The following is a 26,994-nucleotide window of genomic DNA, read 5'->3' as shown; positions in this document are numbered from 1 at the left end:
AGGAGGGGCACTAATTTTGACATTGTCTCCCCTTTGGAAGCCAATGCCATCCTTAATGCCAGGGCGTCTCCCATTATAAAGCATGCTACGAGCAAATTTAAATTTCTCATTTTCTAAGTTGTGCTCGGCAATTTTAGCATCAAGTTTAGCTATATGATCATTTTGTTGCTTAATTAAGATCATGTGATCATGAATAGCATTAACATCAATATCTCTACATCTAGCACAAATAATGACATGCTCAATGGTAGATGTAGAGGGTTTGCAAGAATCAAGTTCCACAATCTTAGCATGAAGAATATCATTTTTATCTTTAAGATTGGAAATTGTAACTTTGCAAACATCAAAATCTTTAGCCTTAGCAATTAAATCTTCATTCTCTAATCTAAGGCTAGCAAGAGATACATTCAATTCATCAATCTTAGCAAGCAAGTCAACATTATCATCTCTAAGATTGGGAATTGAAACATTACAAACATGTGAATCAACCTTAGCATTTAAAATAGCATTTTCATTTCTAAGGTTGTCAATCATCTCACGACAAGTGCTTAGCTCACTAGATAATTTTTGACATTTTTCTACTTCTAGAGCATAAGCATTTTTAACCTTAACATGTTTCTTGTTTTCTTTAATTAGACAATCCTCTTGGGCATCCAAAAGGTCATCCTTTTCATGAATAGCACTAACTAATTCATTTAATTTTTCTTTTTGAGCTATGTTAAGGTTGGCAAAAAGGGAACGCAAATTATCCTCCTCATCACTAGCATTATCATCACTAGAAGATTCATATTTAGTGGAGGAGTTGGATTTAACCTTCTTCTTTTTGCCGTCCTTTGCCATGAGGCACTTGTGGCCGACGTTGGGGAAGAGGAGTCCCTTGGTGACGGCGATGTTGGCGGCGTCCTCGTCGTCGGAGGAGTCGCTTGAGCTTTCGTCGGAATCCCATTCCCGACAAACATGGGCATCGCCGCCCTTCTTCTTGTAGTACCTTTTCTTCTCCTTTCTTCTCCCCTTCTTGTCGTCGCCTCGGTCACTGTCACTAGATATAGGACATTTAGCAATAAAATGACCGGGCTTACCACACTTGTAGCAAACCTTCTTGGAGCGGGACTTGTAGTCCTTCCCCCTCCTTTGCTTGAGGATTTGGCGGAAGCTCTTGATGACGAGCGCCATTTCCTCATTGTCGAGCTTGGAGGCGTCTATTGGTTGTTTACTTGGTGTAGACACCTCCTTCTTCTCCTCCGTTGCCTTGAATGCAACGGGTTGGACTTCGGATGGGTCGCCAAGCTCGTTGATTTTCCTCGAGCCTTCTATCATGCACTCAAAACTTACAAAATGCCCGATAACTTCCTCGGGGGTCATTTTAGTATATCTAGGATTACCACGAATCAATTGAACTTGAGTGGGATTAAGAAAAATGAGAGATCTTAAAATAACATTTACCACTTCGTGGTCATCCCACTTCTTTCTCCCGAGGTTGCGCACTTGGTTCACCAAAGTCTTGAGCCGGTTGTACATGTGTTGTGGCTCCTCCCCTTTGCGAAGCCGAAACCGACCGAGCTCCCCTTCGATCGTTTCCCGCTTGGTGATCTTGGTGAGCTCATCTCCTTCGTGCGCGGTTTTGAGCACATCCCAAACCTCCTTGGCGCTCTTCAACCCTTGCACTTTGTTATACTCCTCTCTATTTAAGGAGGCGAGGAGTATTGTTGTTGCTTGAGAGTTGAAGTGCTCGATTTGGGCCACCTCATCCTCATCATAGTTCTCATCCCCTACGGATGGTACCTGCGCACCAAACTCAACAACATCCCATATGCTTTTGTGGAGCGAGATTAGATGAAATCGCATTAAATCGCTCCACCTAGCGTAATCTTCACCATCAAAAGTTGGTGGTTTGCCTAATGGGACGGAAAGTAAAGGTGTATGTTTGGAAATGCGAGGGTAGCGTAGGGGGATCTTACTATACTTCTTGCGCTCTTGGCGCTTAGAAGTGACGGAGGGCGCATCGGAGTCGGAGGTCGATGTTGATGAAGTGTCGGTCTCGTAGTAGACCACCTTCCTCATCCTCTTGTGCTTGTCGCCTTTCCGATGCGGCTTGTGGGAAGAAGATTTTTCCTTCTTCTCTTTGAGGTGAGAAGAAGATTTCTTCTCCTTCCCTTTGTTGGAGGAGCTCTTCTTCTTCTCCCTCCTTTTGGTGCGGGACTCTTCCGATGAAGTGCTCCCGTGGCTTGTAGTGGGCTTTTCGCCGGTCTCCATCTCCTTCTTGGCGTGATCTCCCGACATCACTTCGAGTGGTTAGGCTCTAATGAAGCACCGGGCTCTGATACCAATTGATAGTCGCCTAGAGGGGGGGTGAATAGGGCAAAACTGAAATTTACAAATATAAACACAACTACAAGCCGGGGTTAGCGTTAGTAATAAAGAAACGAGTCCGCGAGAGAGGACGGAAAACAAATCCCAAGCGAATAAGCAAGTGAGACACGGAGATTTGTTTTACCGAGGTTCGGTTCTTGCAAACCTACTCCCCGTTGAGGAGGCCACAAAGGCCGGGTCTCTTTCAACCCTTCCCTCTCTCAAACGATCCCTCGGACCGAGTGAGCTTTCTCTTCTCAATTACTTGGAACACAAAGTTCCCACAAGGACCACCACAAGTTTGGTGTCTCTTGCCTCAATTACAAGTGAGTTTGATTGCGATGAAAGAATCAAGAAAGCACGATTGAAAAAAGGCCAAGCGACAAGAGCGACAAATAACACACGGATCACTTTCTCTCTCAAGCCACTAATCACTAATGATCTCTTTTCTCAATTGTGAAACTTGGAGAGATGGAGGCTTTGGATGTGTCTTGGAATGGATTGCTAGCTCTTGTATTGAATGTTGAAGGTTGGAATGCTTGGATGAAGTGAATGGAGGTGGTTGGGGTTGTATTTATAGCCACCAACCACTTCCTAGCCGTTGGGCCATTCTGCTGAGCGCGGACGGTCCGCCCTCCTGGTGCGGACGGTCCGCCCCTGTAGATCAACGGCTGAAAATGCAACGGTCAGCAGTAACGGCTATATCAACGGCTATATTGCATTTAATGCGACGTCAGATGTCAGACAGAGCCAGTCGCGGACGGTCCGGTCGTGCACCCCGGACGGTCCGCGAGGCCCCCTATAATTCATTTCTCCGAACCCGTCACCTTCGGGTTTTTCGGTTTCTTACCGACCGGACGGTCCGCGCCTGAGGCCGGACGGTCCGCGTGAGGGCTCGGACGGTCTTCGCTTTTCCTCCGGACAGTCTGTAGTGGAAACTTGTGTTCTTGCATTGGTTCTGTCCGAGGGGTATCCCGATGTCGCGGACGGTCCGCCGCAAGAGCCCGGACGGTCCGCGCTTGGCCTGTTTTTCCAAAAAGCTTCTCCTGTCCGGAATAATCTACGGTATTCCGGACAGTCGAATTAGTATAGTTGTAGATGAACCTTTGGCACCTGTAGAACGTATAATCTAGAGCAAACTAGTTAGTTTATCAATTTGTGTTGGGCAATTCAACCACCAAAATAATTTAGGAACTAGGTGTAAGCCTAATTCCCTTTCAAGGTACCTTGTAATTGTATCAATGTAATTAGAAAGATGAATGATTATGATGACATTCTTTAAATGACTTTCTTTGCATTGTAGTCATTCATATTTCCCCTTTCATTGTCATTGCCCTTCTCCCTTTGCCTTCTTTCTTTCATTAGAAAGGGGAGAATGTATTGTGGTTTTAACTGTGATGTCATGTTATGGTTCCCTTTAGGAGCTTTAACAGGTGACCAACAACTTTTATGAACACACAATCAAATATTGATATGAAACCATCATATTCCTTGAAAAAAGTAAACAAATTCTTATGACAAGTCTTGATATGATCCAATATGATATTAAGAAAATAAGATAGCATACATCATATGGATCTAAGATAAATAAATTATTTGGACATAACAAAAATAATATAATTGAAGTTGAAGCAAATTACATAGAATTAATGACATAAAACAAGACCATGCAAGGTCTTCTTAGAATAATTCCTTGACAATTGAAAATAGAACCCTATAGTGAGTTGTCTTGTTCTATATTCTCTTCCCACATCATCTTATCAAATATAGCTCAAGATACGAGGCACATCAATAGCTTTGATAGGCTTTATGATGTATTCCTTTGCCCCTGCATCCATGCACCTACATATGATATAAGTTAAGTATATAGATGATACTCATGTATATAGTGCAACCACTTCATATATTTAAGCTTTACTCACTTTTGCATTCTTTGAGGGATGTGGTCACTAGACATGACCACCACTGGGATGTGCTTTAGCTTTGGTGATTCCTGAGTAGGTGTAACAAGTTAAGTTAATAATCGATAATATTTATATATATTTCAAGGCACAAACATAAAAAATTTGACACAACATATATAACGAACTATATGGCCATTCGTAATAGAAGTTATTGTTGTTTGAAAAAGGTGTCTACCTTCACCTCCATTAGGAGATCATATCCAGTCATACCAGGCATACAATAATCGGTCAGAATCAAATTTACATCATTCTCCTGTATACAAATGTTATGTTGAAAACATGCAAACATTGTAAGTAACCAATTACAATAAGTTATGTACATTCCGATTACTATTAGTTATATAAACTATTGATGTACCACATCTAGAAAATCTAAGGCTTGCTTTGGGCCCTCCACCATTGTCACTACAAAACAATATTATTATTAAAAGGGGGAAATAAAAATCAGTAATTGTAAAAAAGGCATAGAAATCTCAAGACATTATACCTTGAATGTTACAAGTCTTCAAAACTCGAGATGCCACAAGGCGATCAACAAAGGTGTCATCAACTATGAGTACATGTGGACCAATAGTGTCCATGATACTCTCCCACAACTTCCTTTTCCTTCCTTTAAGGATGACCTTGAAACTGTTTGTATTGCGATGTTTATGATGGACTGGATCTAAAGTGGACCTCTTTATATAGAAATTTCTGGCTATACTAATGGTATATTAAATATAGTATCAAATACTGGCTGGCTACTATCTATAGCCTTAAGATAGAAAATCATAAGTTGTAGCTATATTGATGATATGTTTAATATAAACGACAAGTTTGCAATTATACAAATGATATCCATAAGATATGGAATAAATGAGTAGGTATATTGATAATATATTTAATATAGAGAAAAGAGTAAACAATAGTAGGATATAACTATCATATCTTTTAACATGAGTGAGTACATCTTTAAGATATAGAACATATCTCAGGAGGATCCTAGCTATATTTTTAATCATAAAAGCCTTTCATTTGCATGATTTGGCACTTTCAGGAATATGAATCATTCAAGATATGTTTAGTTCCTTTGGTAAGTACTATACAACTTTGCTAGATTAAAAACCAAAGAAACATGGTTGTTTGGCTCCTTATTAAGGCTTTCTTGGGGCCTTACATGACAAACTATTTCATTTTCTATGGGCAAACAAATTGTGCTTAATTTGGAACCGATTTTTTCCTTATTTCATAGAGAAACAACTGTAAGCACATTTTAGGCATAACATTTAGGGGGTGTTTGGATGCAAAGTATTTTTGAGGTTTTGTGGTAAAACCATGGTACTGGACAATACCATAGTATTTTTGCCAAAAGATGTTTTTCTACCTGGTAAAAAGTTTGTTATAAATACTATGGTTTCGTAGATACCTTGGTATTTTTCAAGTATTTAAAACTCCACTCCAACCCAAAGTTTTTGCCTATGACTAGCTGAAAGTCGCCTAGAGGGGGGGGTGAATAGGGCGAAACTGAAATTCTCAAAAATAATCACAACTACAAGTCGAGTTAGCGTTAGGAATATAATCGAGTCCGCGAGAGAGGGTGCAAAACAAATCGCAAGTGAATAAAGAGTGTGACACGCGGATTTGTTTTACCGAGGTTCGGTTCTCGCAAACCTACTCCCCGTTGAGGTGGTCACAAAGACCGGGTCTCTTTCAACCCTTTCCCTCTCTCAAACGGCCCCTCGGACCGAGTGAGCTTTCTCTTCTCAATCACTTGGAACACAAAGTTCCTACAAGGACCACCACAAGATTGGTGTCTCTTGCCTTAATTACAAGTGAATTTGATCGCAAGAAAGAATCAAGAAAGAAGAAAGCAATCCAAGCGCAAGAGCTCGAAAGAACACAAGCAAATCTCTCTCACTAGTCACTAAAGCTTTGTGTGGAATTTGGGAGAGGATTTGATCTCTTGAGTGTGTATAGAATTGAATGCCTAGCTCTTGTAAGTGGTTGGAAGTGTGAAAACTTGGATGCAATGAATGGTGGGTGGTTGGGGGTATTTATAGCCCCAACCACCAAACTAGCCGTTTGGTGGGGCGGACTGTCGTATGGTGCACCGGATATGTCCGGTGCGCCAGCCACGTCACCAAAGCCGTTGGGTTCCGACCGTTGGAGCTCTGTCTTCTGGGCCCGCCTGCATGTCCGGTGGCGCACCGGACATGTACTGTAGAGTGTCCGGTGCGCCAGTATGGGCGTGCCTGACTTCTGCGCGCGCTGGAGCGCATTCAATGCGCTGCAGGTAGCCGTTGGCGCCGAAGTATCCGTTGCTTCGATTGCACACCGGACAGTCCGGTGTACACCAGACATGTCCGGTGAATTATAGCGGACTAGCCGTTGCGAATTCCCGAAGCTGGCGAGTTCCAGAGCCGCTCTTCCTTGGAGCACCGGACACTGTCCGGTGTACACCGGACAGTCTGGTGAATTATAACGGAGCGCCTCTGGACTTTCCCGAAGGTGACGAGTTTGAGTTGGAGTCCTCTGGTGCACCGGACACTGTCCGGTGGCACACCGGACAGTCCGGTGCGCCAGACCAGAGGTGCCTTCGGTTGTCCCTTTGCTCTTTTGTTGAACCCAATACTTTGTCTTTTTATTGGCTAAGTGTGAACCTTTGGCACCTGTATAACTTATACACTAGAGCAAACTAGTTAGTCCAATTATTTGTGTTGGGCAATTCAACCACCAAAATTATTTAGGAACTAGGTGTAAGCCTAATTCCCTTTCAATCTCCCCCTTTTTGGTGATTGATGCCAACACAAACCAAAGCAAATGTGGAAGTACATAATTGAACTAGCTTGCATAATATAAGTGCAAAGGTTGCTTGGAATTGAGCCAATATAACTACTCATAAGATATGCATGGATTGTTTCTTTGTTTTTAACATTTTGGACCACGCTTGCACCACATGTTTTGTTTTTGCAAATTCTTTTGTAAATCTTTTTCAAAGTTCTTTTGCAAATAGTCAAAGGTAAATGAATAAGATTTTGCAAAGCATTTTCAAGATTTGAAATTTTCTCCCCCTGTTTCAAATGCTTTTCCTTTGTCTAAACAAAACTCCCCCTAGATAAGATTCTCCTCTTAGTGTTCAAGAGGGTTTTGATGTATCAATTTTGAAATACTACTTTTCTCCCCCTTTTGAACACAATAAGATACCAATTTGAAATTTATCAATTGAGAATCATACTAATTGAAAAACTCTTTAAAATTGGGTGGTGGTGCGGTCCTTTTGCTTTGGGCTAATACTTTCTCCCCCTTTGGCATGAATCGCCAAAAATAGAGTCATTAGAGCCCTTAGAATTACTCTCTCCCCCTTTGATCATAAATAAATGAGTGAAGATTATACCAAAGGCGAAGTCCTTTTGCTTTGGATTCTCCCCCAAAAGATGGAGAGATGCGAGGAGCGACGGCGAAGGATGAGTTACGGAGTGGAAGCCTTTTGTCTTTGCCGAAGACTCCAATTCCCTTTCAATACACTTATGACTTGGTTTGAAATAGACTTGAAAACGCATTAGTCATGGCATATGAAAGAGACATGATCAAAGGTATATGAATGAGCTATGTGTGCAAATCAACAAAAGAAGTTCCTAGAATCAAGAATATTTAGCTCATGCCTAAGTTTGTTAAAAGTTTGTTCATCAAGAGGCTTGGTAAAGATATCGGCTAATTGATCTTTAGTATTAATGTATGAAATCTCGATATCTCCCTTTTGTTGGTGATCCCTAAGAAAATGATACCGAATGGCTATGTGTTTAGTGCGGCTATGCTCGACGGGATTATCTGCCATCTTGATTGCACTCTCATTATCACATAGAAGAGGAACTTTGGTTAATTTGTAACCATAGTCCCTAAGGGTTTGCCTCATCCAAAGTAGTTGCGCGCAACAATGTCCTGCGGCAATGTACTCGGCTTCGACGGTAGAAAGAGCAACGGAATTTTGCTTCTTTGAAGCCCAAGACACCAAGGATCTTCCCAAGAACTGGCAAGTCCCCGATGTGCTCTTTCTATTAATTTTACACCCCGCCCAATCGACATCCGAATAACCAATCAAATCAAAAGTGGATCCCCTAGGATACCAAAGCCCAAACTTAGGAGTATAAACTAAATATCTCAAGATTCGTTTTACGGCCGTAAGGTGAGCTTCCTTAGGGTCGGCTTGGAATCTTGCACACATGCATACGGAAAGCATAATATCCGGTCGAGATGCACATAAATATAGAAAAGAACCTATCATCGACCGGTATACCTTTTGATCGACGGATTTACCTCCTTCGTCGAGGTCGAGATGCCCATTGGTTCCCATGGGTGTCTTGATGGGTTTGGCATCCTTCATTCCAAACTCGGTTAGAATATCTTGAGTATACTTCGTTTGGCTTAGGAAGGTGCCTTCTTGGAGTTGCTTCACTTGAAATCCTAAGAAATACTTCAACTCCCCCATCATAGACATCTCGAATTTTTGTGTCATGATCCTGGTAAATTCTTCACATGTAGACTCGTTAGTAGACCCAAATATAATATCATCAACATAAATTTGGCATACGAACAAGTCATTTTCGAGAGTTTTAGTAAATAAAGTAGGATCGACCTTTCCGACTTTGAATCCATTAGTGATAAGAAAATCTCTAAGGCATTCATACCATGCTCTTGGAGCTTGCTTGAGCCCATAAAGCGCCTTAGAGAGTTTATAGACATGGTTAGGGTACTCACTATCTTCAAAGCCGGGAGGTTGCTCAACATAGACCTCTTCCTTGATTGGTCCATTGAGGAAGGCACTTTTCACGTCCATTTGATAAAGCTTAAAGCCATGGTAAGTAGCATAGGCCAATAATATGCGAATTGACTCAAGCCTAGCTACGGGTGCATAGGTTTCACCGAAATCCAAACCTTCGACTTGGGAGTATCCCTTGGCCACGAGTCGAGCTTTGTTCCTTGTCACCACACCATGCTCGTCTTGCTTGTTGCGGAAGACCCATTTGGTTCCTACAAAATTTTGATTAGGACGTGGAACTAAATGCCATACCTCATTCCTTGTGAAGTTGTTGAGCTCCTCTTGCATTGCCACTACCCAATCCGAATCTTGAAGTGCTTCCTCTACCCTGTGTGGCTCAATAGAGGAAACAAAAGAGTAATGTTCACAAAAATGTGCAACACGAGATCTAGTAGTTACCCCCTTATGGATGTCGCCTAGGATGGTGTCGACGGGGTGATCTCGTTGGATTGCTTGGTGGACTCTTGGGTGTGGCGGCCTTTGTTCTTCATCCTCCTTGTCTTGCTTATTTGCATCTCCCCCTTGATCATTGTCGTCATCTTGAGGTGGCTCATTTGCTTGATCTTCTCCTTCATCAACTTGAGCCTCATCCTCATTTTGAGTTGGTGGAAATGCTTGCGTGGAGGAGGATGGTTGATCTTGTGTATTTGGAGGCTCTTCGGATTCCTTAGGACACACATCCCCAATGGACATGTTCCTTAGCGCGATGCACGGAGCCTCTTCATCACCTATCTCATCAAGATCAACTTGCTCTACTTGAGAGCCGTTAGTTTCATCAAACACAACGTCACAAGAAACTTCAACTTGTCCAGAGGACTTGTTAAAGACTCTATATGCCCTTGTGTTTGAATCATAACCTAGTAAAAAGCCTTCTACAATCTTAGGAGCAAATTTAGATTTTCTACCTCTTTTAACAAGTATAAAGCATTTGCTACCAAAGACTCTAAAATATGAAATATTGAGTTTTTTACCGGTTAGGAGTTCATAGGATGTCTTCTTGAGGATTCAGTGTAGATACAACCGGTTGATGGCGTAGCAAGCGGTGTTGACCGCCTCGGCCCAAAACCGATCCAAAGTCTTGTATTCATCAAGCATGGTTCTTGCCATGTCCAATAGAGTTCTATTCTTCCTTTCCACTACACCATTTTGTTGTGGCGTGTAGGGAGAGGAGAACTCATGCTTGATGCCCTCTTCCTCAAGGAAGCCTTCAATTTGAGAGTTCTTGAACTCCGTCCCGTTGTCGCTTCTAATTTTCTTGATCCTTAAGCCGAACTCATTTTGAGCCCGTCTCAAGAATCCTTTTAAGGTCTCTTGGGTTTGAGATTTTTCCTGCAAAAAGAATACCCAAGTGAAGCGAGAGTAATCATCCACTATTACAAGACAATACTTACTCCCGCCGATGCTTATGTAAGCAATCGGGCCGAATAGATCTATGTGGAGTAGCTCAAGCGGCCTGTCGGTCGTCATAATGTTCTTGTGTGGATGATGGGCACCAACTTGCTTTCCTGCTTGGCATGCGCTACAAACCCTGTCTTTCTCAAAATGAACATTGGTTAGTCCTAAAATGTGTTCTCCCTTTAGAAGCTTATGAAGATTCTTCATCCCAACATGGGCTAGTCGGCGGTGCCAGAGCCAACCCATGTTAGTCTTAGCAATTAAGCAAGTGTCGAGTTCAGCTCTATCAAAATCTACCAAGTATAGCTGACCCTCCAACACTCCCTTAAATGCTATTGAATCATCACTTCTTCTAAAGACAGTGACACCTACATCAGTGAAAAGACAGTTGTAACCCATTTTGCATAATTGAGATACAGAAAGCAAATTGTAATCTAATGAATCTACAAGAAAAACATTGGAAATAGAATGGTCAGGAGATATAGCAATTTTACCCAATCCTTTGACCAAACCTTGGTTTCCATCCCCGAATGTGATCGCTCGTTGGGGATCTTGGTTTTTCTTGTAGGAGAAGAACATTTTCTTCTCCCCAGTCATGTGGTTTGTGCACCCACTATCGATGATCCAACTTGAGCCCCCGGATGCATAAACCTACAAAACAAATTTAGGGCACGTTTGGCAAAGCTCCAGCTCCAGCTTCTTTAGCTCTAGATCCTGATCCTCGTGAGGAGCTGATCCTCCTGATTCTCCTAGAAAATCAGAATCATTTTTAAAACCGTTTGGCAAGTAAACTGATTCTTGTCTTCTGAGAGTTGGTGGTCTGTGGCGATTGTCTGTTTTACTCTTTGCAGTTCCACTTTATTACAAACCAATAAGTAGGATGCATATACGGGAAAAAAATATATGAAACAATAACATATAAAATTTTCCCATCATAGTAGTGCATAAAATGGTCTCAAATGTTTAATCCATAAATTGGCTCGTTATGTTTTTGTCCAATGGCAATTGCGGGTAATTTCGATCAAACTTTAAGGGGAGGTCCATATTTGGTTGGTTGAGGAGCTGTTTTAAGGGAGGGTGGAGCAGGTTTTTTTAGATCCCACCTTTCTTCACAAAAACGACTCCCGATCTTTCGGCTCCACATGAGAATCAGTTTAAAAAAATATCCGTTTGGCACGGCTCCTCTAGATCCTCGCTTAGAATCAGGAGCTGGAGCTGTGCCAAACGGGCCCTTAGTTCTTGACTTTAGGTACCCAAACGGTTTTGGGTCCTTTGGCATTAGAAACAAGAACTTTGGGTACCCAAACACAAGTCTTGGAGCCCTTGTGTTTGCCCCCAACAAACTTGGCAACTACCTTGCCGGATTTGTTAGTAAGCACATATGATGCATCAAAAGTTTTGAATGAAATGTCATGATCGTTTGATGCACCAGGAGTTTTCTTCTTAGGCAACTTAGCACGGGTTGGTTGCCTAGAACTAGATGTCTCACCCTTATACATAAAAGCATAATTAGGGCCAGAGTGAGACTTCCTAGAATGAATTCTCCTAATTTTGCTCTCGGGATAACTGGCAGGGTACAAAATGTAACCCTCGTTATCCTGAGGCATGGGAGCCTTGCCCTTAACAAAATTAGACAATCTTTTAGGAGGGGCACTAAGTTTGACACTGTCTCCCCTTTGGAAACCAATGCCATCCTTGATGCCAGGGCGTCTCCCATTATAGAGCATACTTCTAGCAAATTTAAACTTTTCATTTTCTAAGTTATGCTCGGCAATTTTAGCATCTAATTTTGCTATATGATCATTTTGTTGTTTAATTAAAGCCATGTGATCATGAATATCATTAACATCAACATCTCTACATCTAGTACAAATAGAAGTGTGCTCAACGGTAGATGTAGAGGGTTTGCAAGATTTTAATTCTACAACCTTAGCATGCAATATATCATTTTTAGTTCTAAGGTCGGAAATAGTAGTATTGCAAACATCTAATTCTTTAGCCTTAGCGATCAATTTTTCATTTTCCTTCCTAAGGCTAACAAGAGATATGTTTAATTCTTCAATCTTAGCAAGTAAATCATCATTATCATTTCTAAGATTGGGAATTGAAACATTACAAGCAATAGAATCAACCCTAGCTAATAAATTAGCATTCTCATTTCTAAGGTTGTCTATAGTCTCATGGCAAGTGCTTAGCTCACTAGATAATTTCTCACATTTTTCAACTTCTAGAGCATAAGCATTTTTAACTTTAACATGCCTTTTGTTTTCCTTGATTAGGAAGTCCTCTTGGGAGTCCAAGAGATCATCCTTCTCATGGATGGCACTAATCAATTCATTTAACTTCTCTTTTTGTTGCATGTTTAAGTTGGCAAAAAGAGTGCGTAGGTTATCTTCCTCATCACTAGCATTTTCATCACTAGAGGACTCATATCTAGTGGAGGATTTAGATTTAACCTTCTTCTTTTTGCTGTCCTTTGCCATGAGGCACTTGTGGCCGACGTTGGGGAAGAGAAGGCCCTTGGTGACGGCGATGTTGGCGGCGTCCTCGTCGTCGGAGGAGTCGCTAGAGCTTTCGTCGGAGTCCCACTCACGACAAAAATGGGCATCGCCGCCCTTCTTCTTGCAGTACCTTTTCTTCTCCTTTCTTCTCACCTTCTTGTCGTCACCCCTGTCACTGTCACTAGAAATAGGACATTTAGCTATAAAGTGACCGGGCTTACCACACTTGTAGCAAACCTTCTTGGAGCGGGGCTTGTAATCCTTCCCCCTCCTTTGCTTGAGGATTTGGCGAAAGCTTTTGATGACAAGCGCCATCTCCTCGTTGTCGAGCTTGGAGGCGTCGATGGGTGTTCTACTTGGTGTAGACTCCTCCTTCTTCTCCTCCGTCGCTTTGAATGCAACCAGTTGAGCTTCGGACGTAGAAGTATCGTCAAGCTCGTTGATCTTCCGTGAGCCCTTGATCATAAATTCAAAGCTCACAAAATTCCCGATAACTTCCTCGGGAGTCATTAGTGTATATCTTGGATTACCACGAATTAATTGTACTTGAGTAGGGTTAAGGAAAATAAGAGATCTTAGAATAACCTTAACCACCTCGTGGTCATCCCACTTTTTGCTCCCGAGGTTGCGCACTTGGTTCACCAAGGTTTTGAGCCGGTTGTACATGTCTTGTGGCTCCTCCCCTTGGCGTAGACGGAAGCGACCGAGCTCCCCCTCGATCGTTTCCCGCTTGGTGATCTTGGTGAGTTCATCACCCTCGTGCGCGGTTTTGAGCACGTCCCAAACTTCCTTGGCGCTCTTCAATCCTTGCACCTTGTTATACTCCTCCCTACTTAGAGAGGCAAGGAGTATTGTTGTGGCTTGGGAGTTGAAGTGCTCGATTTGGGCCACCTCGTCCTCATCATAATCCTCATCCCCTATGGATGGTACCTGTGCTCCAAACTCAACAACATTCCATAAACTTTTGTGGAGTGAGGTTAGATGAAATTTCATTAAATCACTCCACCTAGCATAATCTTCACCGTCAAAGGTTGGCGGTTTGCCTAATGAAACGGAAAGTAATGGAGTATGTCTAGAAGTACGAGGATAATGTAAGGGGATCTTACTAAACTTCTTACGCTCATGATGCTTTGAAGTTATGGAGGGCGCGTCGGAGCCGGAGGTAGAAGGTGATGAAGTGTCGGTCTCGTAGTAGACCACCTTCCTCATCTTCTTAATTTTGTCGCCACTCCGATGCGACTTGTGGGAAGAAGTCTTCTTTTCATTCCTCTTCTCCTTGTTGCGGGACTCTCCCGATAGAGCTTTCTCGTTGCTTGTAGTGGGCTTTTCGCCGGTCTCCATCTCCTTCTTGGCGTGATCTCCCGACATTACTTCGAGCGGTTAGGCTCTAATGAAGCACCGGGTTCTGATACCAATTGAAAGTCGCCTAGAGGGGGGGTGAATAGGGCGAAACTGAAATTCTCAAAAATAATCACAACTACAAGCCGGGTTAGCGTTAGAAATATAATCGAGTCCGCGAGAGAGGGTGCAAAAAAAATCACAAGTGAATAAAGAGTGTGACACGCGGATTTGTTTTACCGAGGTTCGGTTCTCGCAAACCTACTCCCCGTTGAGGTGGTCACAAAGACTGGGTCTCTTTCAACCCTTTCCCTCTCTCAAACGGTCCCTCGGACCGAGTGAGCTTTCTCTTCTCAATCACTTGGAACACAAAGTTCCTACAAGGACCACCACAAGATTGGTGTCTCTTGCCTCAATTACAAGTGAGTTTGATCGCAAGAAAGAATCAAGAAAGAAGAAAGCAATCCAAGCGCAAGAGCTCGAAAGAACACAAGCAAATCTCTCTCACTAGTCACTAAAGCTTTGTGTGGAATTTGGGAGAGGATTTGATCTCTTGAGTGTGTCTAGAATTGAATGCCTAGCTCTTGTAAGTGGTTGGAAGTGTGAAAACTTGGATGTAATGAATGGTGGGTGGTTGGGGGTATTTATAGCCCCAACCACCAAACTAGCCGTTTGGTGGGGCGGACTGTCGTATGGTGCACCGGACAGTCCGGTGCACACCGGACATGTCCGGTGCGCCAGCCACGTCACCAAAGCCGTTGGGTTCCGACCGTTGGAGCTCTGTCTTCTGGGCCCGCCTGCATGTCCGGTGGCGCACCGGACATGTACTGTAGAGTGTCCGGTGCGCCAGTATGGGTGTGCCTGAGTTCTGCGCGCGCTGGCGCGCATTCAATGCGATGCAGGTAGCCGTTGGCGCCGAAGTATCCGTTGCTTCGATGGCACACCGGACATGTCCGGTGAATTATAGCGGACTAGCCGTTGCGAATTCCCGAAGCTGGCGAGTTCCAGAGCCGCTCTTCCTTGGAGCACCGGACACTGTCCGGTGTACACCGGACAGTCCGGTGAATTATAGCGGAGCGCCTCTGGACTTTCCCGAAGGTGACGAGTTTGAGTTGGAGTCCTCTAGTGCACCGGACACTGTCCGGTGGTGCACCGGACATTGTCCGGTGGCACACCGGACAGTCCGGTGCGCCAGACCAGAGGTGCCTTCGGTTGTCCCTTTGCTCTTTTGTTGAACCCAATACTTTGTCTTTTTATTGGCTAAGTGTGAACCTTTGGCACCTGTATAACTTATACACTAGAGCAAACTAGTTAGTCCAATTATTTGTGTTGGGCAATTCAACCACCAAAATTATTTAGGAATTAGGTGTAAGCCTAATTCCCTTTCACTAGCATTGCACATGTATATTAAATACAATGGTTTCAGATACTTTGTCTCCAAACACGTATTATTAAGAATAATGTAAAAATACTACGGTTATGTCATGACATCTTAAAACTGTAGTATTCCAAAACTATGATTTTGAAATACTTTGTTTCCAAACACGCCCTTAGAGGGTTCTAACACTCTCATAATGGTACTTCTTGTTAACAACTTGAATTTCTCACATGAATTAAGTAATCTATTAGATTGAATGCAAATGTACCAATTGAACTAACTCAATGGTAAGTATTATACTAGATGCATGTTTCCTATTTATAGGCATGGTCACATGATTGAATGTGTCACACCAAGTTTTATGGACAAACCCAGTGTCCACTATACATGTAATCAGATCGACAACCACATGCATAGAGACATCATGCAGTGGATTATATTGAAGCACAATACTTTATTAATAGCAAAAGAGTATTGTTACATAGCCATAAATGTTTGACACAAATCCACCACTAGACCATCCAGAAGCCTACTTGTTGATCATAGAACTCTTCAGTCGAAGACATATGGTCGATGATATCTCTGTTGACACCACAAAGATCATTGACTGACCAAGCAAAGACATCCTTGTTATTGAACATAAACTTTAACAAAACCTTTTCTTGTTCCTCAGATAACTGGGATCCAAACAACACTTTCTGTTCAGCTATGTCTTCACACAAAAGCATAGACTTTGGTTGATCCACCGAAGCAGCTTTATCTCTTATGTATTTATACTGTTGGTGAGCTTCGGCTTCGTCTATATTGTGAATGGCCCTGGAATCCGTCCAATTCACTTCGGACCTTCTAGCAGCCTCTTGGCTTCCATGCACAACAATAGGGCCCTGGTCTGATGGTATCTTCATACATAAATATGTTAGATGAAGTATTGCTTCAAAGGCCTTCAATGTCCCTCGCCCAATGATTGCATTGTAAGGATAATCCATGTCTACAATGTCAAATACAACTTGCTCTGTTCTGGTGTTATGCACATAGCTGAAGGTGAATGACATTGTTATTTTTCCAAGTGCCACTATCTGTCTTCCTCTGAAGCCACACAGGGGGTGTGTTTACATCATGTATTTTGTCATCCTGCTCTTGCATCTGTCTGAAGGCTTTTGCAAAAATAATGTCTGCTGCACTACCCGTGTCTACAAGGACATTATGAACCAAGAACCCTTTAATGACACATGATATGACCATGGCATCATTGTGAGGGTAATCCTTAAGCTGAAGGTCTTCTTGAGAAAATGTAATCGACACATGGGACCATTTGCAACTTGATGAAGGGTCCTTGCACTCCAACACGTTGTACTCTTCTCTATGCTTCATTCTTTTGCTTCTTATTGGCTGGCTCGAAGCTTGAACCACCTGTGATTGGGAGCACTAGCTTCGTTGACGAAGGTGACACAGCTTGATCACCTTGCGGAGCCATTGTCGTGGTTGTGGAAGTGAGTTCACCGGAGGTGGACGCCAATGTTGGTCTCTTGTCTATGATTACTGAATCATAAAACAAGGCAACACAAATGTTATATGAAAAAGGACCTTCGTCCTTCGAAACATCAAATCCATTCTGGTTTGATGATTCTCGAACGAAGATCATGAAGAACAAATCATCATCATTCACAAATATGAAAATGCCTCCTCAAATGTAACATTATAATAATTGTTTATATCATATCAAGCATTAAATAACATTGAAGTTTATATCATATGTTGATAAAGTAATACATGATATATATATTACATTTGTACCTTCGGCTTGCTCGAAGGTGAAAGTGAGAGTACAATCCCCATTCAGCATGAACAGTACGAGAGTACTGTTCATCTATTTATAGGCATGGGATGCAGCCCGAGCAAAAATACATTTATGACCCTGACATATATACATAATCCTAATACAAACATCAGGGACTAAAGAGTCTTTTCCTCTTTGGCTCAACATCGTGTTTGACCTTCGTAACCACCTTGAGCCGAAGTTGCCATCCTTCGGCGCTTCACGCGTGCTTGTTGTAGCTTCATCATTTAGTCTCGTTGCTTATAGGTAATTTCTCCGTCCTGAGGACCTTCGGTAGAGAAGGAGACCCCCAACACATTCATCAAAGGATAAGGATGGCTGGCTTCTAAGTGGTCGATCGGCTGGCCGGTGTGGGACCGAGTGGCCAAGGTGGGTCTGAACGGCCATAACTATAGGACTTGGCCATTTTGTTGATCTCCTCTGCTCCATTTGATGTATATTTTGTAGAATTTTAATCTTCTCCTTGCAAAATACTTAAAACAACAAAACTCATAGAATATATTAGTTTAATGTGCATAATGCGTAGAATTATGCTCATACCCCATTTATTCATAGAGTTATTGGCGGTTGATATCGAGAAATAACGACCACCAATAGTGACCTTCACGTAAAAGTATGCATATAACTTTTGAATACTCGTAGGAAACATAGGGGTTGTTTGGTTGTAAACCTAAGGTGCCAAAAATTGCACGCATTTTCTGCCACACTGCCTATTTATTTCGCTGCCTAACTTGCCACACTTTGCCTAACTTTTATGCCAAAGGTTAGTTTTTCAATTCGAACGACTAACCTTAGACAAAGTGTGGCGCAGTTAGCCATGAACCAAACATGCCCTAAGGTTATGAGCCTGTTTGGTTCGCTGCCTAACCTACCACACTTTGCCTAACTTTTCTGCCTAAGGTTAGTTCTTCAATTCGAACTACTAACCTTAGGCAAAGTGTGATATAATTAGCTACAAACCAAACATGCCCTATGTGCTCCAATTCTTTGCCATATCTTGACATATTTCTAAGGAAATCTTACCACACTTTTGCAAGTCACTAACGAGTGGGACCTACACATGAGGAGAAAAATCTTGCCACAACTGTGGGTCTGTGGCTACAAACGACACACGCTTAAGCCAATCAAATAAATATAATCTTAGGTGTGGCAAAGTGGCAAACTGGAGCAAGTCAAACAGCGAACCAAACAAACCATAGACTTTAAACTTTTAAGATCAAGATACCACTTAAAGGATAATGTCGCATGAGTGTAAGTATTATTTAGGTGATATCTATGAGTGAGTTATCTATAATTTGGTATTTGGCACATATTTGATAACCAACTATACACTTATAAGTACTTACCACTTGTTAAGCCTGATACTATTTGGCAGAAAAAATAAAAGAGCTAAATGTCGTGCTTCTAAATATTTTAAGCCATATAAATTTGCTCTAAGGAACGAGTGAAACTGATTAATTTTTACCATATAATATAATATATATGAGTGTATGCATGTTAAGAATTAAAAAAGTACGATAAAACTAAATAGGAAAGAAAACTAGATATCACTCGAAGAAAATAAATTCTACGTACAAATAAAGGGGTGGCTCGTGAGATTTGGGAGGCTCGGATTTGGTTTCTGGTCTCAGTTGCGTTGTGGGTGATCCACTCGTTCTTCCCTCCACGCGCCAAAACCCCAGCCACGGCCATCTCCTCCTCCACTCCTCCCGTTCGTCCACATCCAAAAGCTTCCCAGGAGAAAAAAAGAACAGTTATTTGCAGCGGGAACCCTAACAAATCACTCGCTACAAGCGAGCGAGGGAGAGATGTCTCTCCAGTACGTGGCGCCCCCGGTCCGAGCACTCGCCGTGCTACCGGCGCCAGGCCCCCCTCGCCGCCGGACAAGCCATGTGTCCCTATACCTTCCGAGCCGGCGGCCAGGGCTCGCCGTCGCCCCGGTCCGTGCGGCGGAGTCGTCCTCTCCGCCCACCGTGCCCGCCTCCGCGGCCGGCAAGGCTGTCGTCCCGGACGACGAGTTCTCCCTCGCCAAGGTGCGCAGCCTACGCTATTTCTTGCTTCTTGGGACATGGTTGCAGCGCTTTGGCGGTTGTCACTCCGAACAATCAAATGCTGATTCCGCCGTCGTTTGCAGGTCTCTTTCGGTGTGATCGGGCTGGGGCTTGGGCTCTCGCTCCTGTCGTGAGTTCTGAATTTTTTTCCTATCTTGTCGCTGTTCGTGTTCTCCCTCACCAAGAGATTCAGAATGTTCTGTCGTGGGGATCATGTTCATGTTCTCTTGCACCTCAGGTACGGATTCGGATCGTATTTCAACCTGCTTCCTGGTTCGGAATGGTCAGCTTTGCTGCTAACCTACGGGTTTCCTCTCACAATCATCGGCATGGCCTTAAAGGTCAAGAACTCTCCCTACATACGTGACATTGCTGGATAACATCTATATGGACGATCCTGTGACTTACAAACACTACGGGTGCCTATGACTGTCATTAGTCCTCTCTAAATTATGTGGCTTGATGATATTAAGTTTTGTGATGCAGGTTGCACCTAGAAACGCAAATGGGTGATAGTGATTTAGTAATTTATCAGGTTGAAGCTGCTCGGTTTCTTTTCTGCTGTATGTTCTCATTCTGAATTTTCCATATGCAGTATGCAGAACTGAAACCAGTACCCTGCATAACCTACGCTGATGCCTTTGCTCTAAGAGAAAAGTGTGCTACCCCTATTCTGAAGCAGGTAATATTTATTTATACAATCAAACATAACTATTTAATATGATGAGGTGAACTGTTTATATTCAGTTATATTGTTGTTGTAAGTAAAATTGAGCTACATTGCCAATGGTTCCGTTTCGTGGAAGTGGAACTTCAAGATGAACTTGAAATATGTACGGAAAAGAGGTATTCTGCATAGTGCATAGATGTAAAAATAAACTGACACTATTTGAACACCACCTACACAATACAACATGTATGGGTGACAATGAGCTCTAAATTTTAAACTATAAGATTTAACGATCGGATTAGGATCGGGCCTTATTTATATTCATTTTTGAACTAAAATTTATTTAGGGCCCTACCATTTTATGAAGAAACATTTGGATCGTGATCCATTACCCCCCTAACAACATGATGTCAGACGTTTCAGTCATGAGGATCAAAAGAGAACAGTCTTACCACTAAGATTCTTAGTTAATTTCCAGCGATCTACATGGAGGATTTAACTCAGGCAAACAAATAACTCCTTGATTAAGTTTTGTTTCTTTCCAAAGTGGTATTGACTATCACTTGTTTAGTTAGATCATGATGCAATAGTTAGAGATGAAAAAAATTATGGCATCCCAATATCATTTAAACTTGCATCTAACACAATCCCAGATAGTGAATACTGTTGAATTTGATGTCTCAATTCCTCATACAGCACTCCACACCCACATTATACTTCACCTCTTTACAAGGAGACCCTTACACTTGTTTATAATTACACCAACACTCCCCCTCAAGATGGGCTAAATATATTCAACATTCCCATCTTGTTACATGCCAACTCATTATCCTTAGGACCTAAACCTTTTGTGAGACTATCCGCTACTTGATTACGAGATTTGACATACTTCAACTTCAAAGCCCCACTATCAATCTTTTCTTTGATAAAGAACTTATCAATCTCCACATGCTTCATGCGATCAAACTGAACTGGATTATTTGCTATGTTGATTGCTGCCACATTGTCACAATGGAGTAACATTGTCTCATTTTTCAACACTTGAAGCTCCTTCAAGAGACCCTTCAACCATATCATCTCACACACTGCTAGAGCCATTGCTCTATGTTCAGCCTCTGCAGTGGACCGAGACACCACTGCTTGCTTCTTGCTTCTCCATGAAACCAGATTGCCTCCCACAAATACACAGTATCCAGAAGTGGATCTCCGATCATCCCTACTGCTTGCCCAGTCCGCATCACAATACCCCTCCAAATCCATATGTTGATTTGGTCTAAACAACAATCCCTTGCCAGGGGTTCCCTTCAGGTATCTCAGGATTTGATAAACTATCTTCATATGCCCAGTTCTAGGATCATGCATATACCTACTCACCACACTTACTGCATAAGCAATGTCCGGTCTTGTATGGCAAAGGTATATCAAACGACCAACTACCCTCTGATATCTTTCCCGATCTATAGGGTCACCTAACTCAGCACAAGTTTGGTGATTCCTATCAATGGGTGAGCCACATGGGCGACACCCAAGCATCCCTGTCTCTGACAAAAGGTCGAGGACATACTTCCTTTGGGAGAGAATAATTTCCTGAGATGATCTAGCTATCTCAATCCCAAGGAAGTATCGGAGTGGTCCAAGGTCCTTTACCTCAAAGGCTCTACTTAGCCTTTCCTTTAGTTTCTTGATCTCCTTTGCATCATCTCCAGTGATCACTATATCATCAACATAAACCGCTAGAATAGTGATACAAGAACCCTGATGTTTGTAGAAGACTGTGTGATCTCCATTGCATTGATAATAGCCCATATCGCACACAACTCGCCTGAATCTATCAAACCATGCACGTGGTGACTGCTTTAGGCCATAGAGCGACTTCTTAAGTCTGCACACTTTCCCAATAGTCTGTTTATTTGCAAATCCAGGTGGAATTTCCATATAGACCTCTTCCTTCAGGTCACCATGGAGAAATGCATTCTTCACATCCAGCTGATGAAGAGGCCAACCAAAGTTGGCTGCACATGAGATTAAGGTCCTCACCGTGCCCATTTTTGCCACGGGTGCAAAGGTCTCATCATAGTCAATCCCATATGTCTGACTATATCCCTTCGCCACCAGTCTTGCTTTGTACCTGTCAATCTTTCCTTCAGGAGTCTGCTTTACCATGAAGACCCACCTGCACCCCACCGCCTTCTTTCCTTCTGGAAGGTGAACAAGTTCCCATGTCTTGTTCTTTTGAAGGGCAAGCAGCTCTTCCTTCATGGCATCCTTCCACTTTGGATCCTGTTTGGCACACCTCCAATCTTTCGGAATAGATATTGTTTGTAGAGATGCAATGAAAGTTCTATATGCAGGAGAGACACTAGAGTATGAGACATACTTAGCAATGTCATGTTCATAACAATAACGAGAAGGAGGTTTCCCAGCATTTACTCTAGGAACCCTTCTTTGGGCAAGAGGTAATTCCTCATGTTCAGAAATGGGAGAAACAGGGATTGGAGAGACATTACCAGCTGGGTCTGGAGAGGAGTCTGAAGAGAGATATGGGACTGGAGCTTCAACACATCCAGGTTGTGATTGCTCCCCCTTCTTCTTCGTCCGCTTTCGATAGTATACTATAGGTTGCTTCCCCTGTTTGTCATTCACCTTTACCCCAATAGAACAATCATGTTGCTCCCCCTGTTTCTCATTCAACTTCCCTGCAGTAGGACATGGAATTGATCCAACAATCACTGCCTCATCATCCTCTGCCTCATCTTCCTCTGTCTCCTCCAGAATATTAATAGTTGGATCACCATGATCCCCACTACTTTCATCTTTACTCAATATCTGCATAGTTATCCCTTTCTCCACTTCTGGTGGAATCATACCTCCAACAATCACCCTTCCTGAAGCTCCACTAGCCTCATCACCACTAGCCTCCTCATCACTACCTCGACCACTGTCATCCTCCCCCTCTCTAAGGTCTCCTCCATCGACCGGAGAGAAGTCCTCCAGGATTTGATCTGGATCAACTCTTTCTGTAGTATGGGTCTTCCTCACGAAATGTTACATCCATACTCACTAACAGTCTCTTACCAATAGGGTCCCAACACTTGTATCCTTTCTGAGTAGATGAATAACCCACAAAAATGCACTTGACTGCTTGAGGATCCAACTTGCTCACCATAGGTCGATGATCTTTGACAAAACAAACACAACCAAAGACCTTGGGTGGAACACGAAAGTCACACTTTCCCAATAGAAGCTCTGCAGGAGATTTCATATTAAGTATTCTTGAGAGCATCCGGTTGATGAGGTATGTGGCCGTCATTACTGCCTCACTCGACAGATACTTAGGCACATTCATCTGAAACATGAGAGATCTTGCTACTTCCAACAAATGACGATTTTTCCTCTCTGCTACACCATTCTGAGGTGGAGTTCCAGGACAAGTTGTTTGGTGAATAATTCCTTGACCTGACAGATATGATCTAAATTCATTATTCACATACCCTGTTCCATTGTCAGTCCTGATAACTTGAATCCTTGCATTAAACTGATTTGCAACCAGTTTATGGAAGTCTTGAAAGCACTGTAACACCTCATTTTTATGCTTAAGTATATAGATCCAAGTCATACGAGTGTAACAATCAATAAAAGTGACGTACCACTTTGCACCATTCACAGAAGTGACTGAACAAGGACCCCAAACATCTGAATGTATTAGAATAAACGGTTCACAACTCCGAAGACCAACACTAGGATAGGTAGATCTAGTATGTTTGCCAAGTTCACATGCATCACATACAAGTCTACTTTTGTCCACTCCCTTAAACATCATAGGGTACAACCGACTTAAGTTCTCAAAAGTTATATGGCCTAACCGACGATGATGTAGTAGAATCTCCTTGCCATCCCCCTCAACAGCTGCTTTCAATGCTGACTCCTCATGACTGATGAACCACAACCCATTATGCCTGACTCCAGTCCCAATCTTTCTCCCAGTACTCTTCTCCTGAAAGACACAAGAATTTTCATCAAATATTACTGTGCACTTGAATTGGTCAATGATTGAACTTACAGAAAGGAGATTGACTGGAAAAGATGGAACATGCAGAACTGATGACAAGCTAAGAGATGGTGTACACTCAACGGATCCTATACCACGGATTTGTTGAGATGTACCATCAACAATTTGAACTGACTCAGAATATGTATAAGGAATGTATGTTTTGAAAGGGGTGGACATGCCAGTCACATGCTTTGATGCTCCTGAATCTATGACCCAATCTATGTGATGTCTACATGAGGATGCAAAAATTTGTGCCTGAGTACCTTCGCCCATGTGGGCATAGTTGGCAAAGTTACCGAAGGAGTTGGTGGCTTGCCCATCAGGTGAAGTGAGGCACTCGGAAGACTTGCCCTTCTGCCACTGCTCCCATTGCTTAGCTTGTTCCCCAGACAGAGTAACAGAGAGACTCTCTTCAGTGGTAGCTATGTTGGCCCTGGAGCCACCACGTCCTCTACCACGACCTCCACCACGACCTCCGCGACCTCTTCCATAGCTCCCACGAGTACCCCCTCGTCCTCCACGAGATCCTCCCCGACCACCATTTCCTCTAGGGTTGGGACAATTGTAACTCAAGTGTCCCCTTTCCCCACAATTATAGCATTTTCTGTCCTCAATTGCAATGTATGCTGGCTTCACATGATTACCACTACTCATCACTCGAAGTCTGCTCTCTTCATCTATCATGGCAGGCACAACCTCATCCATGGTAGGAAGACTCTCCTGGTGACAAAAGGTCGCTCTCCTGCTCTCAAATTCAGAATCCAGATTCTTTAGAAATTGGGTCACTCTCCTATCCTCTACCCACTTATGAACCATCTGTGCATCCTGTGGGCAAACCATTTGGAGAGGAGCATAATGATCCAGCTCTCCCCATAAGTGCTGGAGCTCACTAGCATATTGTTCCACTGGTCTCCCCATCTGCTTTACTGCATCTGCCTTGCTCTGAATTTCCATCATCACCACCACATTCCCCTTTCGAGAGTATATATTACTCAAGGTCTTCCATATTTGTGATGCAGTACGCATGGCTTCCACCCTCTTGCTAACAGTGGGAGACATGGATGCCAATAACCATGCAACTATCACAGAGTTTGTCGCATGCCAGATTCTCCATTCTGCGCCGAGCTTATCAATCAGCTCAACACATGTCTCCTCCAAATAATGCTCTACTCCCTTGCCTCCTAGGAGTACACGCACTCTTCTGGACCAGCTTAGATAATTCTTACTACCTTCTAACTTCACATCATTAGGCACAAGTTCCAGCTTCAACTCAGATGTACCTGTATTGGCCTTAGCACCTATCAACCCTAACCCCATGAGCTCCTGGATCATACTTCTCATTTCACTCATCATCTCACTCTTTGTAATCCCTCCTGAACCACTTCCATCAATTTCTGTCTTCTTCGCAGCCTCTTCTGTACTCATTTTCACAGAAGCACAGAGTCACACACTTGACTCCTCTCTCGCATCCGAGACCGCAGCCTCTCCTGGATGTGGACCAAGTAGTGCTGCAGCTGACGATGTAATTCACTGTACTCCACTGTCAGCTCGCCGCTCCTAGATCCAGCCCTCCGGAAGTAGAGCACAGAGAGGATGGCTGGCTGGCGCTCATTCACTCGGCCACCTCCATGGGAGCCGTCCGTGGAGGAAACAGCGGAGGGAGGAGAAGGCCGCGTGCGTGTAGGAGCTCCACAGCCGTACGCCTCGAGCACGCGGAAGCGGTAGCGGCTGGCAGCCAGCGCGCGGTTGGCTGGACGGCGTGCAGCGAGCGGGAGCCGGCGCGGGAGCGGGTGGTGGCGCAGCGCGGGAGCAGGTGGGGGCGCAGTTGGCTGGCAGCCGGCGCGGGCGTGCGGCGGCGGCAGCGACTGCCGACCAGCGGCTACGCAACAACAGCTCTAACCCTAGCTTTGTATACCATGTTGAATTTGATGTCTCAATTCCTCATACAGCACTCCACACCCACATTATACTTCACCTCTTTACAAGGGGACCCTTACACTTGTTTATAATTACACCAACAAATACAACCAAAGCTTGATGATCTATTTGATTCTTATGCAGCACACGTTGGTAGCTTAGATCATTGTGAAATTGGTGTAAAAGCTAAATCATTCTAACTAGGAATTATCACAATGGTTTAGCACATGGTTTAGAGCTAATAGCGCATTATCTTTTAAGCTCTTGTTCTAAAGCCTGAACTTGGCCTTTTTGGTTAGTAATATTGTCATGCATTTTCAACGAAAAGAATCAAAGTTGTGATCTGAACTGACAATATAGCATAGAAAAATCAAGTATGCATTCAAATAACATCAAATTTCTACAGTGCCATTTGTTAATCTGACATAATTGCTATCTCTAGGTCAGGAGTGATGTTACACGTTTTAGATATGGTGATGAACAACACTTGGATGAAGCACTGCAGAGAATCTTTCAATATGGTTTGGTAATTCTTCATTCTGTCCTTTCATGAAACTAACATTGTTTTTTTATTCACATAGGCCAGTTTCAAGTTTTGCAAATAGCACTCATATATGTCTTACAAAACATCTCTTTCATGGTAAGAATTTTTTTGGTTATCGTATGACTTCTTTTTCTATAAATGGTAGGGTGGGGGCATTCCTAGACGTAATGCACCTATATTACAAAAGATTCGAGAGGAAGTAAG

The 26,994-nt window shown here is 43.0% G+C and overlaps 2 protein-coding genes across 4 annotated transcripts in view; one reads left to right on the top strand and one right to left on the bottom strand.

Moving 5' to 3' along the window:
• Positions 1 to 3,922: 3,922 nt before the first annotated feature.
• On the bottom strand, positions 3,923 to 4,979 carry LOC103643345 (two-component response regulator ORR12). The gene is made up of 5 exons (XM_008666511.4): positions 4,801 to 4,979; positions 4,672 to 4,718; positions 4,489 to 4,566; positions 4,272 to 4,342; positions 3,923 to 4,191 (listed from the first exon to the last, which is right to left on the bottom strand). Exons 1-5 carry the CDS (start codon positions 4,892 to 4,894, stop codon positions 4,110 to 4,112), a joined length of 372 nt encoding a protein of 123 aa, XP_008664733.1. The 5' UTR covers positions 4,895 to 4,979; the 3' UTR covers positions 3,923 to 4,109.
• A 14,183-nt stretch (positions 4,980 to 19,162) lies between these two features.
• The window catches only part of LOC100191267 (uncharacterized), a 31,872-nt gene continuing 24,040 nt past the window's right edge, over positions 19,163 to 26,994 (top strand). For 2 of the 3 annotated variants that reach the window (XM_008652861.3, XM_008653187.4), the window contains exons 1-6: positions 19,163 to 19,590; positions 19,692 to 19,738; positions 19,847 to 19,949; positions 20,204 to 20,290; positions 26,689 to 26,772; positions 26,936 to 26,989. In XM_008652861.3, coding sequence (XP_008651083.1) covers positions 19,366 to 19,590; positions 19,692 to 19,738; positions 19,847 to 19,949; positions 20,204 to 20,290; positions 26,689 to 26,772; positions 26,936 to 26,989 — 600 coding nt within the window. In that variant the 5' untranslated portion in view covers positions 19,163 to 19,365. 3 annotated transcript variants of the gene reach the window in all.

Source organism: Zea mays, chromosome 1 (genome assembly GCF_902167145.1).
Source record: "Zea mays cultivar B73 chromosome 1, Zm-B73-REFERENCE-NAM-5.0, whole genome shotgun sequence".
Lineage (NCBI taxonomy): Eukaryota > Viridiplantae > Streptophyta > Magnoliopsida > Poales > Poaceae > Zea > Zea mays.
This window is presented reverse-complemented; position numbering and strand designations above follow the sequence as displayed.

Excerpts from the sequence above, each read along its gene's own strand:
- LOC103643345 (XM_008666511.4), bottom strand. The coding sequence starts at position 4,894 with ATGGACACTATTGGTCCACATGTACTCATAGTTGATGACACCTTTGTT. Across the intron at positions 4,719-4,800 it reads GAAGACTTGTAACATTCAAG|TGACAATGGTGGAGGGCCCA; the intron begins GTATAATGTCTT and ends ATTGTTTTGTAG. Across the intron at positions 4,343-4,488 it reads ATCTCCTAATGGAGGTGAAG|GAATCACCAAAGCTAAAGCA; the intron begins GTAGACACCTTT and ends ACACCTACTCAG.